This window comes from Cygnus atratus, chromosome 14 (genome assembly GCF_013377495.2).
Source record: "Cygnus atratus isolate AKBS03 ecotype Queensland, Australia chromosome 14, CAtr_DNAZoo_HiC_assembly, whole genome shotgun sequence".
Lineage (NCBI taxonomy): Eukaryota > Metazoa > Chordata > Aves > Anseriformes > Anatidae > Cygnus > Cygnus atratus.
In genome coordinates this window covers 19,178,157-19,196,155 of record NC_066375.1, presented here as the reverse complement: position 1 = coordinate 19,196,155, position 17,999 = coordinate 19,178,157, and the positions used below count along the sequence as shown (strand labels likewise).

The following is a 17,999-nucleotide window of genomic DNA, read 5'->3' as shown; positions in this document are numbered from 1 at the left end:
CAATTCAGTTGTTAAGATCTCTATATTAGTTTGATAGCATTTCTTCTACTTGATGGTGCTAAAACCTGATGATAATAGGACAATTGAAATCTTCATGAAATATTTCTAATAGCAGGGCACTGTTTATTACAATTATTAAGTCTAGAAGAAAATGTGCTGTCAAGATCTTACTTCATAAGAACATCTACAGGTATACAGAATAAATGCTAATGCCCTATCTTGTTCCAAAACTGATTATCATTTTATATTTTTCCTACTCTTTTAAATTTCCCTGAAGTCTTGCTGTCAACCATATCTCTGTCGTTTATAGGACATTATTTTAATTTTTCCTCTGAGAAGTTGCAGCAGCCACAACAAATCAAATTAATAAAGTCAACTGGCATTGTCTCATTTTGAGGTACCCAAAGAAACCAGTAAGGTTGGCAATGCCACCTTCAAGGCTCTGAAGTGACCTGGTGTTCTCTTCTTTGGCTGAAGGTTGTCCTCTAGAGGGCGAGACAGACAGGATAAAAATTGGTTTCCATTTTCATAAGAGGTGTGAAAGAACAGGTGAGTCTGTTCTTTTCCCTGTTGCATTAGATATATAGACATATCCTTCTCCCTCCAGATTTCTAATAAATGTTTATGAAAGGAATAAATCAGTCACCGTATTTTCTTTCTCAGACTCCTTCAGAGATTTCTGAAGTAAAGACTACACTGTTCTTCTGTCCTTTCCATTCCACATAAAACCTAAAACATACACAGACATTACACTTTTTTACGATACCAGCATAATACTATAGAACTTGTCAACAATTCTCAACTACAGACTTTGGTAATAGCGTGAATATGAGTTCAAACAGATTTGTCCAGCTCAGTCTAATTTTCTGAGTGTAACTGTTAATAGGTTGACCTCTATCTTTTTGTATTTGCATCTCAAGATAGCAAGATGAGTGCTAACAAAAGTTAGGAATTTGCTTTTCCATTGTCCAAGACCTTGTCATGCTCTTTCCCACTGAACAGACTTTGACACTGAATTTTAGGGGGCTGTTGCTGGACACAGGATTCATCTTATCTTATGAACTGCATGAATGACATACAAGGAGGCTCCCCAAACTCTCAGGGATCACAAGGACTACAGACAAAAATATTGGAGGGGATAAAAACAGAAGGTAAACCCTAGGATTTAGGCTCTGCAGAAAACCTACACTATTTTTATTCCAGAAAAGAAAAGCAGTGCTATTTAGTTATTCTTGTAGGATCTGCAGTCTCCAGTTTAATTAACTTTATCAAATGCCATGAATTACCCATCATCCTCATCTCAAGCTCAGAGATGCACTGAGATGAACATGTTAATTAATAAAAGCTTTTTAAATTTCAGGAAAATATCAAAACTAGTCGAGCAGAGAATGGTCTCACAAACAGGCACGCTGAAATACATTTTGTAGCTGCGGAGCTTTCTAATTGCGGAACTGCTCAGAATACTGAGACAAAGTCTCAAACATGCTGATTTGCAGGCACAATCAATTACCACAGTACAAATGCACTTAAAATACCATATGCAACCTGGTTACCACTTATTTGCATAAGGTTGATTGACGAGAGAATTTTGTGATCACTGCACAGATAATGCTCCTTTAAAAACTGTTCACATATAAATTTGACATTAGTAAGTGATTATTGTTTGTTTGGCATAGTTATTTTCCAATTAAATTCTACATTTTGTAGGATACTATTAAGGTAACAGCCCTCCTTCTTTAAAATGCTTTCCTTGGCAACAGTTCTGATATGCAGGTGCTCACAGCAGATGCTGTACTAACCCTTACCCAAAAATCACTGTCTTCTCAGCAGTGCAAAGTTCTTCAATTTTCCCATTACCTGAGGCTACCAGTTTCCATGAGTAGCTTTCATGTGGCTGGCGCATTAACCCTTGGAAACTCAGCATTTATTAAGAAAAAAGCCAACAACAACAAACTGTGTAATCCCAACTGCTGGCCTTTGGCCTTTGTGTTGTTTATTGTAGAAAGCAGGGCATTGTGTTCTCTTGTGTTTTGATGATGAGAAGAAGCTGAGTCTCATGATTTCATAGTGAGTATCACATTTGACAATTGTTGACTGCCACTGAATACTTCAGTGCTTTTATTTAAACAGAGACATTCATCCAGAAGGGCTCTGCAAGCCTTAAATTAAGCAATATTAAATGTGTGAGTCAAGACACAAAAGATGGATTTTTAGTGAGAAACTTTTACTACTGAGATCCATTCAAGCCCACAATACTATCTGTATAACCATAGTTATACAGATGTTCCAGCTGTTCTTAGCAATGTACAAATGCATCAGAGAAGGTGATATAAATACCAAAGGACAGGAAACATATAGAGACAGAATTTTTTTTTTTATCCCCATTTCATAAAAAGGAAATTGGTTTGGTAAATAAAGATACTACTGTGCATCATTTAAAAGGTATCAATATGCAGGACAATACACTGGGCAATACCTAAGTGTCTTCATTTTTACCAGGTCTTCACATTTGTCACAGAGGTTAAGCAATTTATTGGGATAGAGTGACAGCAGCTAAAGCTTTTTATGTCCAGGAGAGCAGCTTAACCTCCTTCTAAAAAGCAGATGTTTCATACTAGTTCCTCAGATGATGCTTTTACAGAGGGGAAACAAGCAAACAAACAAAGGAAAACATGGCATTTTATTTCTGAAAGAAACAGAAGAGGCTTGGCAGAAAAAATATCACTGAGGAAACATATCTGGCAAGGAAGTCCTATATCACACTTCAAAGGTCAAGACCCATAAAACAAACAAATATAGAGAGGTTCTCAATATTCCATGAGGACTGGGCTGGAAAATGTGAGGACAACTGACAACCTCCCATATTCCAAGAACAGGAGGGACACTGACCAATATCTACTACAAAACAGAGAAACTGAATGAGACAAGTAGGATCTTAAAATTAACCTAAGCTTACATCAACCAAAAAAATGTCAGCAAGTCAAAAACTCTGCCAAGAAGAACAACTGCAGAAAATAAAGTTCTGAGAATCCTCTATTTATTAGAATTTCTTACAATGAAGATTTGGAAGGGTTTTTTCCAGGCATTTAATTTTAATTGTAATTCTGATTTTGAAAGTGTTTGACCTCCTGGAGTGCATAAAAGCTTTGTCTGAAATGTTTCTTAAAAAACTTTCAAGGAGAAAAAAACAGACTGACCTTAATTAGGTTGTGTTAGATTTTGGGAAGTTTCATATCTAAAATTCAGATGAGTCTAAGGCTTTTCTAGAAGTGCAATGAAGATGACTCAAACTTCCATGTCAGAACTCGAGGTGAGGTAGAGGCCACCGAGCTACTGAATTGGGACAAGGCTGTTCAGCATCTGTTCAACATCTCACAGGGTCTGAGAACATAATCTGATAAACCTTTCTTGCTTCATTTATATTTTCTACGTGAAAAGTGTTGGGATTTTTATTTTTTATTTTTGTCTCAAAGAAGTGCAACACTTAGCTTTTGACACACTAACAAACCATACAGAACTGCCCTGGAGAGCACAGCTTTTGCATTTGGCATGCACAGCTCATGGGTGGCTAAACTGTTTATTGGAGACAATATGTTGCAGTGCTGATAGCAAAAGTAGTTTGTGGCATTCTGAACTGTGTTCAGACTCAGACTTCAATCCCATAACCTTTTCCCAACCATCATCTTCCAGAAGGACCTATACTGCCCTTTTCTGCAAAGCCAGGCTCCAGGCTCCCATCTCTGCTCACAGCCCCAACTCCTCTTGACACAACCCCAGCCCAGCATCCCCATTGCAGTCTACCTCACCTTCCTGCCATGTCAGCGTACCAAAACAGTACAAAAAGCTCATTCCCCTCTGTGCGAACTACATATCTTGTAGTTAAATGTGCCAGAACAATCTGTTTGTACTCACAATGGTGCTGCTGAATGCCACTTGAGATCGGTTGCTGTCACGACGACCAAGTGACCTATTCCGTGTATGCCCCTGAAAATGAGCTCTAGCACTCTGGCACCTCCTTAAGGGTCTCATGGTCCTTTGATTATAAGTGCCTGGTCTTTCAGTGTTCATGGAAGGAAGTGTGAAGTGTTGAAGTTTTGCAAAATCCGCATCATCTAAATCCAACTCCTTATGGGTTTCCAGGCGCTTGGCTGTAAACAGAGAAAATAAAACATTATCTCTTATACTGTTCTTTGCATGGTTTAGGAGTAATTCCTTGGTTAGTTACAAAAAACCTGAAATAAACTAACCCAAAGCTGAAACAACTCAAAAGCCATCATCAGAAAAACCTTCACTATCCACTTTATTTTCTGGCAACTCCCTCTCTGCAATGTTTATTATTGTATGAAATCAAAAATGCATTTCAAAGTGATCAGTCATTTTTAAGGATTTCTCCTAAATGCTAAGAGCTGCACTTTGCAGTTGTCTGGAACAGGAGAAAGAAAGAAGATAATTCACAAATTTGTTAATGCTCTCTGTCACAAAGCACAAACATCTTTTCAGCAGCTTCTTGCCAGCTAAATTAAATCCTTTGTGCTATGTAGACAGAGAAAGTAGCAACCAAGAAGGGGTCTGAGTAAAGATGTCCAGATCTGGCGCTGGATGCCAAAAGATTTCAGATACAGACTGCAGCTAGGGTTAACTCTAGAAGATGTAGCTGCACCTTCTTTCATATTACACAGAAGTCTATGGCAATTACTTTTGGACCCACTGAGTTTGATTAATAACTAATTTCAGTTTGTGAGCCTATAGAAGATTGCATGGCATTTATTTAGAAATGAAAATGTTCTTTTTGCACTATCAAGAGGGTATTCAATGCAAGGCAATGAGAGGTCTGCAGAAGGAACTAGAAAACCTTTCCTATCTGTCCTCCAAATGAGTTAAAACTTCACTTTAGGAATCTCCATAACAGGAGTCCCTCACAAAATAGAGACAAAACCACAAATTCAATCAGAAGGCTCAGTAGGTTTAAATATTATCATTTAAATTAATACGATTTACTAGCTCGGAGAAAAAAGAAAGTTTAAAAAAGTCTCTCCTACCATTTTCCTGATGTGAAAACTCATGTCCATCAACAGTACAGCGTCGGAATACCATTTTGTTTTCTGTTAGTGTCCCAGTTTTGTCTGAGAAAATATACTGAATTTGTCCAAGATCTTCAGTAATATTTAGGGCTCTGCACTGAATGGGCAAATCTGCTTCTTCATCATAGAGGTCAATGTCATTGTGAATTAAGAAGACTTGGCCCAACTTGACTAACTCGATGGACACATAAAGAGAAATGGGGATTAAAACCTGAAAGAGAGATGAAAATCTCAGTGAGGTGTGAGACAAGTCTTATTGCTTTCTGTCAGCAGTTTCCTGGCACAAGTATACTAACATTTTCAGAAAAAATCAGTTCTTCCTAGAGATGTATTGTAGGACCAAATAATAGTTCAATAATAAAAAAAAAAGAAACCTGCACACAACAGCAATGGATAGCTAGGGACAATAAGTCACAAATTTAAGACAAAATTATTTGAACCAAATCCAACAATGAGCTGATGAGTCTGAAATTGGATTCCTGACTCTCTTACAAAGCACATTTTCTGGTCCAAGGCACATGCATGCCGTTCTTCCCTCCTGAAACTCTGAGATGATGCACTAGCATAGGCTAACTCTTAATGTAAAAAAGTTTCCCAAGCAATGTCTTTGCATGCAACACTTCCCATCCACTAACTTCCCTGCCATGAAATAATCCTGAATTCTTAAGGTGCACAAATGTTCTGTTTAAGTGATGAAGGATAAACCCACAACGAACCTCTGAGCAGCTCAGAAAGCTATCTTCATATTTCACTCATATTAAAGAAATTCTGTTCACTTAAATCTCAGCAGATAAGTCAAGAAATCAGAAAAGTATGATTTTTTCCCCCACCCTATAAATTGTTCTTCACAATTAGGTTTAATCAGACTCAAATATGAGTATCCTACTTTTAATTCATTTTATTTCCTAAACCAGCAGAGCCATACCTAGCTATTATTCCCCACCAGCAAAACAATTTTTCTTTCACTGTCTTCCTGAGATATTAAGTGGCATTCTTATTTGGGAATGATGGGCATAGGCAGAAAAAAACCCCAACAACTGATATTTTGATGTAAGCATCCTCTTTAGTGCATATCCTAGAGATTCTGGAGCTATTTAAAGATATAATACATGTCCTTCTTATCTATATCTCTGTGACGTTTCAACATCAACAAAAAAAAAAGTGTTTTGAAAGAAAAAAAAGTATGTCGCACTTCAATGTTTTGAAACACTCTTTACAATATTTTCAAATAGGATTTAGAAGGTACTGCACAGCTATTACTTGATACTAATTTTTCATTGTTGATTATAGTCAGTTATGGATAGCTTCTTCCTTGAAGGTAACAGAGAAGTGTTTGTCTTTTACCTGCAGTAGGATTATCATAGTCAAGAACAGGTAGAAACCAGCAAGAACTGGAGACAGAAAATTGCCATTCTCCTCTGGGACATCATAAGGTGGATGTTCTGAGAAGCTTCCAGCCCAGATGCCATGACCTGTTGGAATACGTATGATGTTGAAATACACTGAGCAGGAAGGTGATTATTTTCATCCACCTGTCCCACAAGGCTCTTAGCTCTGTATACATCTCTTCTCACTCTACCTCTTGTTGCTGCAGGATTCCATCTCTGCCACCTAGCTTTAAAAGTCCTCAGTGTTGAAGACTCCCATTCCACTTTCTAACAGAAAGTATGATAGCTTTTATAGAGAGAAGCTGAAATCTTTTTCATCCTTCCTGACCATTCTCAACTTCCACCTCTCTTTGTTAGCACATGCTTCCTATAATTCAAGCTAGGCAGCTCTTTTTTACTTTTCCTCCATTTCCCATCAGTTAAGTCACACCCCCAAACTGCTTCTTCCCCTGTATATTAAATATCAGTAGATTTCATTGCACTACTACAGCAAAGTCTCCAGTTCAGGTCTTACCAACATCCCACCTGGACTACTTTACCATCTTTCATATTGCTCTTACTGACATAAACTTTGCTTAGGAATGTTACTAAATTTACATATTCAGAAACTTGACACATAGCTAGAACAAACAATCCACAGTGCATCATTGCTCCCGATGCCTTTTTCCTGCCAAAAACCTTTATTAGTCCACTTTGCATACCCAGTTCTGAGAAAACTTCTATTAGCACCAATTAAACAAGTGGTTGTTCTGCAGCATCTGCCTACTAAAATGCTGCCAAAGGAATTAAAATTATTTCAGCAATATTTTATGGCTAGAGACCTCAATCACAACTGAGGAAGGACAACTATAGTTGACAAGTCACTTCTTACACCCATTTTTCACTCTACGCAAGAAAAATACTGATTGATCCAGGAGAAACATTTCTTCTTGTATAAGAGCCTTATGTTCAGACAACGTTGCAAAGCAAGAACTCATGATAGAGCTATGGGACCATTTTATTTTTTTAACCTGAGCATATAAATTGTTTTCTTTAAATGCCGGCTTTTTCATCTGAGACTACCTTAAACCTTAAGTTAAAGGACTTTATTACTCAAGGGCCCCTACACAGAAGAAAAAGACAAGTCTCTAAATCGACATGACAGCAGCCAGGGAACAATGAAAATAAAGTCTCTCTCTCTCCCTCGCATAGAGCTTAGTTGTCAAACTGAAATCCCATTTCTGTGCCAAGAAAGCCCACTGCAACATGAAGCAGCAAAATTAAAAAAGTGATTAAGTCAGTTCTATCGTTCATCTTTTTGGATGGCCCTTACTTCTAACTGTGTTACACTGATGACTGGCTAGTGGGTCACATCACAGGCCTCTGGGGAAGGTTCACGAGAACTTGACAGGGGCACCAGATTTGACTTTGTCTCTACAAAACTAAATCAAAGCAGTAACACTAAGCAAGTTATCACTGAGATGAAATTGATTAAAAAGAACAGGGGCTTTGAACACAAATTGCTCATGGGAGCCTCTGTTATGTCTTTAAAGCAGTGACCCATTCAAAACTCAGTGGGCTTAAACTCTGGCCCTTTTCCTCAGGGTTAAGAAATCCCATTAATCCTGACCTGCCTGGGACAGACTGCAATCAGAGCTGGAGGGCAAGAGGGTGCTTACCTGCAATGAAAACAATGTTTTTGAGATCTGCAATGTAGTAAACTACTGTCAGATAACCGCAGCCCACCCAGTTACCATATTCAAGTGTGCTCACATGAAGGGAGGCACTGCAAAGCCCCCAGAAAAATGCAGACTGTTCCTAACTAAACACTTAATTCATCTCAGCCTGCTAAAGGGGCCGTTGGGAAAGAAGGTAGCTGTGGAGATTGTAAACTGAATGAATTACCCATGTGCAGCTCATGGGTTGAAAATTGGATACCTCTGGCTAATATCACCCTGAATGGATTCGAGGAGAATGTTACTGAAATTAAAGTAAAGCTACATCATTTTACTTCTGTAGTTACACATGGAGAACAAACATCCACTCAGGAAGCATATCTCAATTTGTTAGCACCGATTCCTATAATGCATTAACCCGACGGCTTTCACTTGCCTGCTTTACACATATTCTACCACAGTGGAGATGAGTCTTATATGAAATATTTATAGCCATGGCTGAGTTTCCTTCCATCTGAATTGCTCAGATTTGACATTTTAAATTGTATATTGGAAGACCAAAGAGCCTAAAGACTCCAAAAGCATTGGGCCTTCAGCTCTAGATCTGATCTCGCTCATGTCTGTAAGATCAGTTTTAATCACCATATAGAAAAAAACAATCAAATAGAAAGAAGATTTTTATCAGTGCTTCATACCTATGGCTCCAACAAGGCACATTGCGAACAGAAGTCCCACACACAAGAAAATATCCATATTCATCCGTCGCTCTATCTTGCTGCGCTTATAACGAGGACCATTGTTATTTAGCATGGCCTTGGTTTCGTGACCTTCAAAACACAAATAGATATCATATTTATGTAATATATATATTTTAAAGCATTTCACAACATGGGAGCAGGATGCTCATGACTAATGCTAATTTAACTCTAGTTTCATTCAGTAATTTTATTGCCCATCTTCCCATTTGACTGTACATCAGAACATATGATAGACTAAATCAAGGTGTTTACAGAAGACCTCCATTATATTACAGTTTTCAGTTGTCATATACATTTTACTTCCCCAAAGACAGCAGATTCAACAGGAACAAAAGGTTTGTATCAATATTCAAATCTCCTGAGATTCAAAAGCACAGATGTGCTTCTACATAACAGTCAAGTCTCCCTTAGAATAGAAGGAAAAACAACAATAATATTGAATTTTGGTATTTTATAATCAACATGATTAAGTGCTATACTGATTCCCAAAACCTACATTTGAAAAATATTTTAAATATTTTCCATCAGCTATTTAGAAGCCACTAGACACATTTCCTACATTAACTTAAACAGTATCTGACGTCAGATCCAGCAGTAAAAGATACTAACGTTGCTTAGTTTTTCACTATGTGGATGTTAAGTGCTAACAAAACAGTAGGACAAGAAATAATAATAAAAAAAGCATACCCAAATCATAAAACTTACTGAATTAAAATTGAGTTGGTATATTTGTAATGGAAAAAGAGGAGTTCTGTAAGAAGCTAACAAGCAAAAATTGCATTTTCTATTTTATTAACATTATCTAAACTGTGGCTCCACAATTAGCATATTTGGATACCATCTGTTGCTATATTAAATAGTGTATTTTATGTTTATTCCTATAGTCCTTTCCCTAGAAAATACAGGCCGTGTAGACTTGTATTTTACTATTATTTTGTGCGTGTGTTTTTTGTGTGTGTGTTTAGCATGTGAGAGGTACTGTTTGCCATCTATCTTTTGGCTTTTCCTAGCGAATTTTAACTGAAAGCTGGAAGTAAGGTATGATTTAATCACTCCTATTGGATTCATTCCAGCTTTACATCAAAAGTTATTAACTGAGGGAGACCGCAAGACAGAAAATTACCCTCCAGCCTTATGTTCAGGACATTCACCCAAGAGCTGGGACTCTTGGCTTCCTATTTCAATGAACATTCAATTATTTACACAACTCGGAGCTATGTCAGTGGGACCAGTTTATACCACCAGTGCTCCTCTCTTTCCAACTTGTGTATATGTACACACCTGCTTATTCCACATAGGTATTCAGGATACAACTTGTGAAGCAGGAGGTGTGTGTTCACTCCCATGCAGGCAGAACTGAGAATGAAAACCAAGTCTTCCCTTCAGTGAACAAATGCTCTAGCCACTGAGTTACACAGAAATGGAGAGTACTACTGCCTGCACTTCTGTTCCTCCAGCAGCTGTGCGAACCTCGTTCCTCACTTTTCTTTTATGTCAGGCTAAATAGAGTTTTTTGTGTTGAAAAAAAACAAACAAAAGACATGACAAAGCCAGCTAGTCCACGCAGAAACCCTCAAGCAAATGTTGATGGATTTATTTCAGCAAGAAAAAGTGAGGAGCTTTATTTCCAAATTTCACCTGTTATTCCCTTCCACTTCAGCTGACCAACAGGAAAAGGAGTGTTCTGCACACCTCTAATAAGGATATCACTTTGCAAGAAATGTAATGTCAGAAATAAGAGAAACTATTTTTTTTTTTTCTCCTAGAGTCCTCATGGTTTTGTATGCCGTGTAAGGCAGCACCTCACCTATCACCCCACTGGTACATTATCTATCAATTTCTGGATGCTAATGGGCTCATCTAAAACTTGTTTTCATTCTGGTACTTTAGTACTTGAAAAGCATATAATTCTTGCTGCTGTCCTTATTGCAATGAGAAAACTATGTTGGCTGTTGGTCTGTAATTAGGTTTTGGTGCATTAGCGCTATTGCTTTGCGTAGAACCATTTTGGTTGCCATGAAAAGCAAAATCATACTTGGGTCAGATGAGAACTACACAGGCTAAACAATCACATTAAGTGATGGCTCGGCTCTTCACAAAGGCTTCCATTAGATAGTAAGTTTGAGGAGTAATAGGGTTATAAAAATAGAGAACATGCCATGTTGTAATGTGACTGATCTTGGATACTCAGAAAAGGTCAGAGACCATGATTAAAAGCCAGAATATAATCAATGTCAAAGAAACCTAGAAATGAAGCAGGTACTGGCTCAAGTGAGTCTAATTTTAGAAGAAAAGGAATAAACTTTTATACTGACATTAACAATAAGATGACAACTGGAAATTGAGTTGAAGACTTACTCAGACCAACGAAATCACATCTTGAGAATCACTTTAAAACTCCCAACCTTTGCTGCTGGCAGCTTAAGCAACATTAACAGAGACCCACATTGGAATCTGTGCTGATGTTGAAAGGAGCATAGTGGAAAATGACTTGACCAAAGAGAAGAAAAATAGAAATCCTTACAGAAGAAGATAAGACCTGTTAAAATGGGTCAAGAAGATGGCCATAGAAATGAACAGAGGGTTTGAACACCTCTCCTATCAAGAAAAGTTGTGAGAGTTGGTGTTAAGCTTGGAGAAGAGAAGACTCCAGGGAGATGCTACAGTATATAACAATATATATATGTAAAAAATTAAAACAATATATGTATTATTATATATATAAAATACATATTATTAATATATATATATATATAGTTATAGTTATACATGCAGTATATAAAGGGAGCTTATTAGAAGATAGAGGAAGACTTTTTACCTGGGCCTGCAGTGACAGGACAAGGGACAATAGTTTTAAACTGAAAGAGGTTGGATTTTGATTGGATGCAAGGAAGAACATTTTTTATGGTGAGGGTGGTGAGACAGAGAAGTTGTGCCCCGGAAGTGTTCAAAGTTGGGTCGGATAGGACTTTGAGCATCTTGATCTAGTGAAAGATTTCCCTGCCCACGGCAGGGGGGTTGGACTAGATGATATTTAAAGGTCCCTTCTAACTCAGACCATTCTATGAATCTGTGAAGTTACTCCCATGATTCCTATAGAGAATTTATATAGTAGCTCCAAAAAAATGAGTGATATCCTCCTCTGTCTGGCACTCCTCCTTGGTCTGGTAGGCACCATCCTCATTTGTGATGTTCAGAAAGACAGGTGTTGAAAGACCTACAAGGTGAAGGCTATTTTGGAAACATCTGGGAGCTGTAGCCATTTAAAGTCCACTTCTATAGCAATGAAATAAAATGGCTGATTGTTAGGTAAAATATTATGAATTGTGGAGGTCAATGTAAGGTAAATGACTCTTGCAAAAATGGTGACTTATTTTCTCTAAGGTAGATCAGCCTTGAGGCCTTCCAGGCTGCTGGTTAGACATACAACAGGTGACATGACTTCCAGAAAGGTACAAATAACCAATAGTGATGTTAATCATTGTTTTTAACCTGACTTTTATTTCATCAACAAATAAAGAGGATATAAAGAGTTGATACACTGGTAGTCAATAGGCTGCTTCTGGAGCAGAAGAGGGCACGGCCATCAAAGTCAATGATAAATCATGCTCACTGAATAGAAGTGGTGGTAACATTCCACAGGCAAAAGAAGCTGAGAAAAAAATGAGCTGACCCACTGCTGAACCTGGCACTGCTGCGCTTGATCTGAGCACTGACACTGTCTTGCATGGTTCACGTAGATTACTGCATGAAATGCACAGTTGCAAGGACACACTGTGTCAGCACAAACCTGTGGGGCTGCCACCTCTTCTGTAACCTCCAGCTGCTTTTCTACTACTTCCCATGTACTGGCACCAGTTGGCTTTATGATGAAAGCTAACCTATTTTTTTTGCTGGGTGGATCTTTAACTGCATCAGTTTCTGCCCTGAGGAGCCAATGAGACATCTCTTAGGGCAGCAGTATAGATTTTATAACCAATGAAATTATCATTATAATCAGAGCTGCAGAGCTGAGAGTTAAACTCACCTTATCAAATTTGACTTGACCAGACATTTTTGCATAAATGGAGCAAGATACTTGACATACGCAAGGATACTGTCACTTGCCAGAGACCCAGTGCAGGACTTGTTGGCTTTGGAGACGGATGAGTAACACCTTTACTTCAAAAGGTTATGTATTCTTCCCTCTGTACTACCAGTTCTTAAAATGTTAAATTGTGGTGCGATGCTAGACTACGCATATTTACTTAAGGATATTTACAAGGAAATTCTATGAATACTATAGAAAGTACTTTTTACCTGCATATATAACAATTCCTACTGCAACCTCAGTGTTTCTGATTGTACATCCACGAAGCAAAAGGCTTTCGATGTTAAAACCAATCCGTTCGTTATTTGGCTTTTCCCTAGAAAAAAAAGAAAGTAAAATAAAGCTATGTCCTTTTCTGTTCTGAAACAGTATTAAAAAAAATTTCTGCATGCATGTCCAATTCAAGTTGAAACCAAGGAACTGCGAAGGCCCTACATTGCTTGTATTTCACTCAGCTTAAATAAAGACTCCAGTAAGAAGTTAGAGAAATTTAAGCATCTCTAAAAGCCCATTGACATTCTGTATGCATTACGATATCAATAGGATGAAATTTGGCTTTGACCTAGTACCTTATGTGATGAATTCAGTATCTCATAAATGAAGCCAAGATACGTTGTGCAACCTAATTCAGTTTAAATTCTGTCAGAAAGTGGAGCAGTTTTTGCCTGCTGGTAGAAGTTCAGATGAATGTATCAGCACCCTGCAAGAGCCTCTGTCTCTCTATCAACCACCGCAGGGCTTCTCATCTTTGAACCTCAGTTCACTTGAAAAGTATCTAGGCTGAGGCTTTCTTCCTCACTCTCACGCTGTTTGTAAGACTTTTCATCCTGGCTGAAGATGTCCCATTACACACCAGATCCTTCTGCTAGTAGAAGTGAGCAACGAAAACTTGATGGAAATTGTAAGGCCAGCACCCCATCAGGCAGGCAACTTGTTACTTCCCTCTGAAAATGAAAGCTACTTCTCATCACAGTTTTTTGTTATGCATTCTGGTAGGCTTCTCCTGAGATCTCTACAAAAACTGAGATTTTTCAGTTCGGTCACTCCAACTGGTTTTGTTATTTAAGTACCAGCATAAGAAAAGTCTTATTCCAGAATATGTATCTTTTCTTACTTTCTATTGGATATTTAGCATTGCATTTACCAGTAAACTGCAGCGTTACTTAAATGGGGGGCAAGGTTAGGTGCTTTCTCAGGGCTATGTACAGTCCTATGCCTATTTGCAGCTGCACGTGACATGACATAAAATGAGAGGAGTAAAAAGGTTGAGGTGCCAAATACCTACAAGCTGGTAGAATAATAGGTTTGCTTAAAGAGTCTGCAGAGGAAGATTGTAAGGCAGCTCTGGCTTGCAGTGTTAAAACAGGAGAAGCTCACTGCTGTAAGTTGGAGTGGAGGTGTATGATTTCCAAAGCACCTTCAAATTACAGATGCTCAGTTGTCTTCACTGGCATTTGAACATAAGGGGAGTGATTACAGAGTATTTTGTGTATATGAAACCCAGGCTTTGGTGCAATGAGATTTAAGTACCCTATATGTGGAGTTCTATTAGTTAATAAATTTTAATTCAATTGTCTTTGTTAACACATTTTCAGAAATAATGCCAGAAACATCTTTCTCTGGAAATCTAGATTTAGCCTTCCTATATCCCCTTGAGCAGAATTTGCTGTGGCCAGGACATGTCAGATGGACATCACCAAGTTCTTATCATTTTTAGCAGAGAGAGTTCTGTACTGCTACAGTCTTACAGCAGGGAGGTAGATGATCAATAATTTATTAAAACAGACCAAAGAAAAAAAAATGCATTTTCCATGGAAAATTCTTTCATCTATCCCTGAATCAGGGAGAGAAAGGTCCTCTATTGCACCAAGCTGGTGAGATAATACACATTTCCAAAAGAGATTTCTGTTATAGGCTTTCAACAGAGATTCGAAGATTTTGAAGCCAGTCCTGGGTCCTAACGGTGTGTTTTTGTGTTTTCTTGTGACATATTGCCTACGTTTATATAATCTCAGTGCTCTTGTGCTGTATTACAGCAGGCTAATTGGAAGGATTGCTTCAATTTATATTATACCCAGTGGTCCTCAAAGCCAGCAACTACAGCCAGCAATCAATACAAACTTGACCTGTTTTTACGTTTTAAGATATCACAGTAGAGGGGAATGACATTGCTACTAGACACATCATTCTTACAGAGCATACATTCTCAAGACCAGGTTAGGAGCAGTCAGGGCTGATAGGCGAGGATCTGCTGGTTTACTGATGTCAGAGGATCTGGCCATTTGCAGCTATGCCAGATGCAACACTCTCTACAGTGCCCTGGCAGAGACATTAACTATTAGTTTAGCTACTAGTAAACCTAAAAAAGTCAGGGTGTGTACAGGCATGCTGATATATTCATACAAGTTAAATTCTTTAAATTTGTTGCATGACGTGGAGCATGCATTTGGTCTGGGGCAGCAGCTTATTTCAGACAATTCCTTGGTGTGGGAATCAGCATGGATCAAGGATTATTCTGGAAAGGCCCTTCGGAAGCAGCTGCCCTGTATTCGAAAGCAAGAGAACTTTAGGACATGAGCAGTACCATACAAATTGACCTTGTAGCCTGGGAAATATCTGCTGAATTTGCTAGTATAGATTTCCCCATTATGCCTATCCCAGAATTATTTAACGAAAGAAAGAACATGAGGAACAGAGGATGCAGCTTTTTCCTCACACAATTATGTTTACATTCAAAAAAAAGCACTTTTTTTTAAGACTAATGCATTGGCTCATTAGGATTTTTGGTGATGTCTTTTGTGTTCCATCCAGAAGAAAATCCGGTTTGTTTGTTAGATCTTGGATACCTTTTCCCTGTGGCCACAAATATGAAGACATCAGAACCCATGCAGTCGGATATCTTTACACATAAAGAAGGATTTAGATTTAACATCTGGCTTAGCCTAACCCTCAGGTCAAACATAAATGCACATATATCTGAATTCTGAAAAGAGCTGAAGCCTTGTGAGAACAATTTTTATAAAACAACTGCAAATTCAATGTCAAGCCTCAGTCCTGCCTTGCCTTAAAACCCAGATTCCAGTCTACATTTTATATTGACTTCTGAGTTCAGGAATAGATAACAGCGATGTCAACTAATTTCTGCAAAATATGTTGCTTCCCTCCATATCTCCCCGAAGTGAAATATTAAAGCTGAGACACAAAATAAACTTGTGGGTTACAGATACTTACATGTACCCTTTGAATTTATTGAGATCATTGTTAGGCATTTCACAGATGATGGTGTTTTGGAAAAATTCTGGTTCAAATAAAGTATTCTGCAAAAGAAAACACACTGGGAGTGAGCATCAAATACAAAGAGTACTTGAAATGCTAAACACTAACACAAATGGGCTTGGTAAATGCACTTCACCAAATAAATAAATAAATAAATAAAAGGTAAAAACCTGCCCTTGGATTCATACACAGCCAGACGGTGCAGCCAAGAGCGAAAGCTGCCTATAGTTTTAATTTTTAAATTCTCAAATAGCACACAAATAAATTCTTTTTTTTTTTTTGGTCAACAAAAATCTATTTCACCATAAGCAAACTCAATTGCAAAAAATAATGTATTTTTTTTTCAGAAGGGCATTATCACACTATAGCAGATCTCCTTTGCTGGATTAACAAATCCTTAAATTAAATTAAAAAAATGCTGTGTATTGGACAAGACAATACAGATGCTGGTTAGTAAATGCACCTGTCTTCATTTAAGGTAAATGTAACAGAGTTCAAATTCTTTATGAAACAAAACAGCCTTCAGCCAAAAGCAAGATCAGCTGAAAATAATTTCAATGTTAATATGGATTTTGAAATATATTAGAAAAGTTGCTTTACTGGTAAGGAATACATGATCACAAAATAAGAGCTCGCATACTTGAATAATTTGAATGCAGTCAAATAAATAAGACTAAAACAGATTAACAGCAAAACAAATAAACAAAAATCCCAAAAGAAGGAAGGGGGGAGAAAGAGTCCTAAGTGCCAGGAGAGACAAACCAAGAAGGAGCTTCGTAGGCTAAGTGCTTACTGAAAAAGAGCTGGGAGCTGAAGCAAGACACACACTTTTGCTTGATTTCCCTTATTCAAGGAAACCGGCTTGCTTTTTGGCTGCGTGAAGCAGTCCAGAAAGCCGACAACATGAAAGGTACACGATTGCCATAACTTTTTCTTTCTCAGCTGAAAAGATACAGAAGACTTTGATTTTAGATCAAGAACATGTAATAAGAATGGGATGCGAGAAACATGAAAGAGAATCATTATTGCTGTGTAATAAAAGCGTTAAGAGAATTAAAAACCACTTGAATCTAAACTCCTCCCATTAGGAAATTCAGAACTGGAAATCAGGTCTGCTGCTGGGCTTCCCTATCTTATTCTAAAGCAAGAGAGAATTCCTCCTTCAGAAAATTCAAATCTTAAGAATCCTTCATTGAAATTCATAAAAGCTTTGCCAGACTGCAAGAGCAATTCCTCACAGTGCTAGTCCCCAGGTCTCTCTCTTTTTTTTTTTACTTACTGTGCTCTAATTCTTAAATTATTTTCTCTCTCCTGTTCTTCTTTTTCTGAGCAATACATAGATTTTATACATATACATACAAAATAAAATGTAAGTACAAACAAGTAGAGAATCTGATCTAAAAAATAAATTTTGGAGGAAAAATAAAAGCTTGATGATATCAGGGCATTTTGTATGCCTTCTGCCCCACATGGTTGAATATTTTTACAGTCTCTTTTAAGATCATTGCTGAATCTTATTCAACTCAGTAAACTCAAGAGAAAAATCAATACTTATTTGGTTATCCTATAAATATTTGTAAAACAGGAGAATGGCAGGATGCAAGAGGAATATGGAGAACTCATTACTCATTGAACAACCTAATAGGTTTCTAGCTAGAAAGGGGTAGAGAAAGATGATTCTTCTCAACACATTTTCTTCTGATGACAAGAATTTTACTATTGAAAATTCAAGTTAGAAAATGGCTTAAAAG

The 17,999-nt window shown here is 37.7% G+C and overlaps 1 protein-coding gene across 1 annotated transcript in view; it reads right to left on the bottom strand.

The window, feature by feature from the left end:
- ATP10B (ATPase phospholipid transporting 10B (putative)) overlaps positions 1–17,999 on the bottom strand; it is a 52,463-nt gene that overhangs the window by 18,965 nt on the left and 15,499 nt on the right. Inside the window, exons 4-9 of the mRNA XM_035563969.1 lie at positions 16,204–16,289; positions 13,182–13,288; positions 8,820–8,951; positions 6,426–6,553; positions 5,040–5,292; positions 3,913–4,148 (exon numbers count right to left, since the gene is read on the bottom strand). Coding sequence (XP_035419862.1) covers positions 3,913–4,148; positions 5,040–5,292; positions 6,426–6,553; positions 8,820–8,951; positions 13,182–13,288; positions 16,204–16,289 — 942 coding nt within the window. The remainder of the gene's footprint in view (positions 1–3,912; positions 4,149–5,039; positions 5,293–6,425; positions 6,554–8,819; positions 8,952–13,181; positions 13,289–16,203; positions 16,290–17,999) is intronic.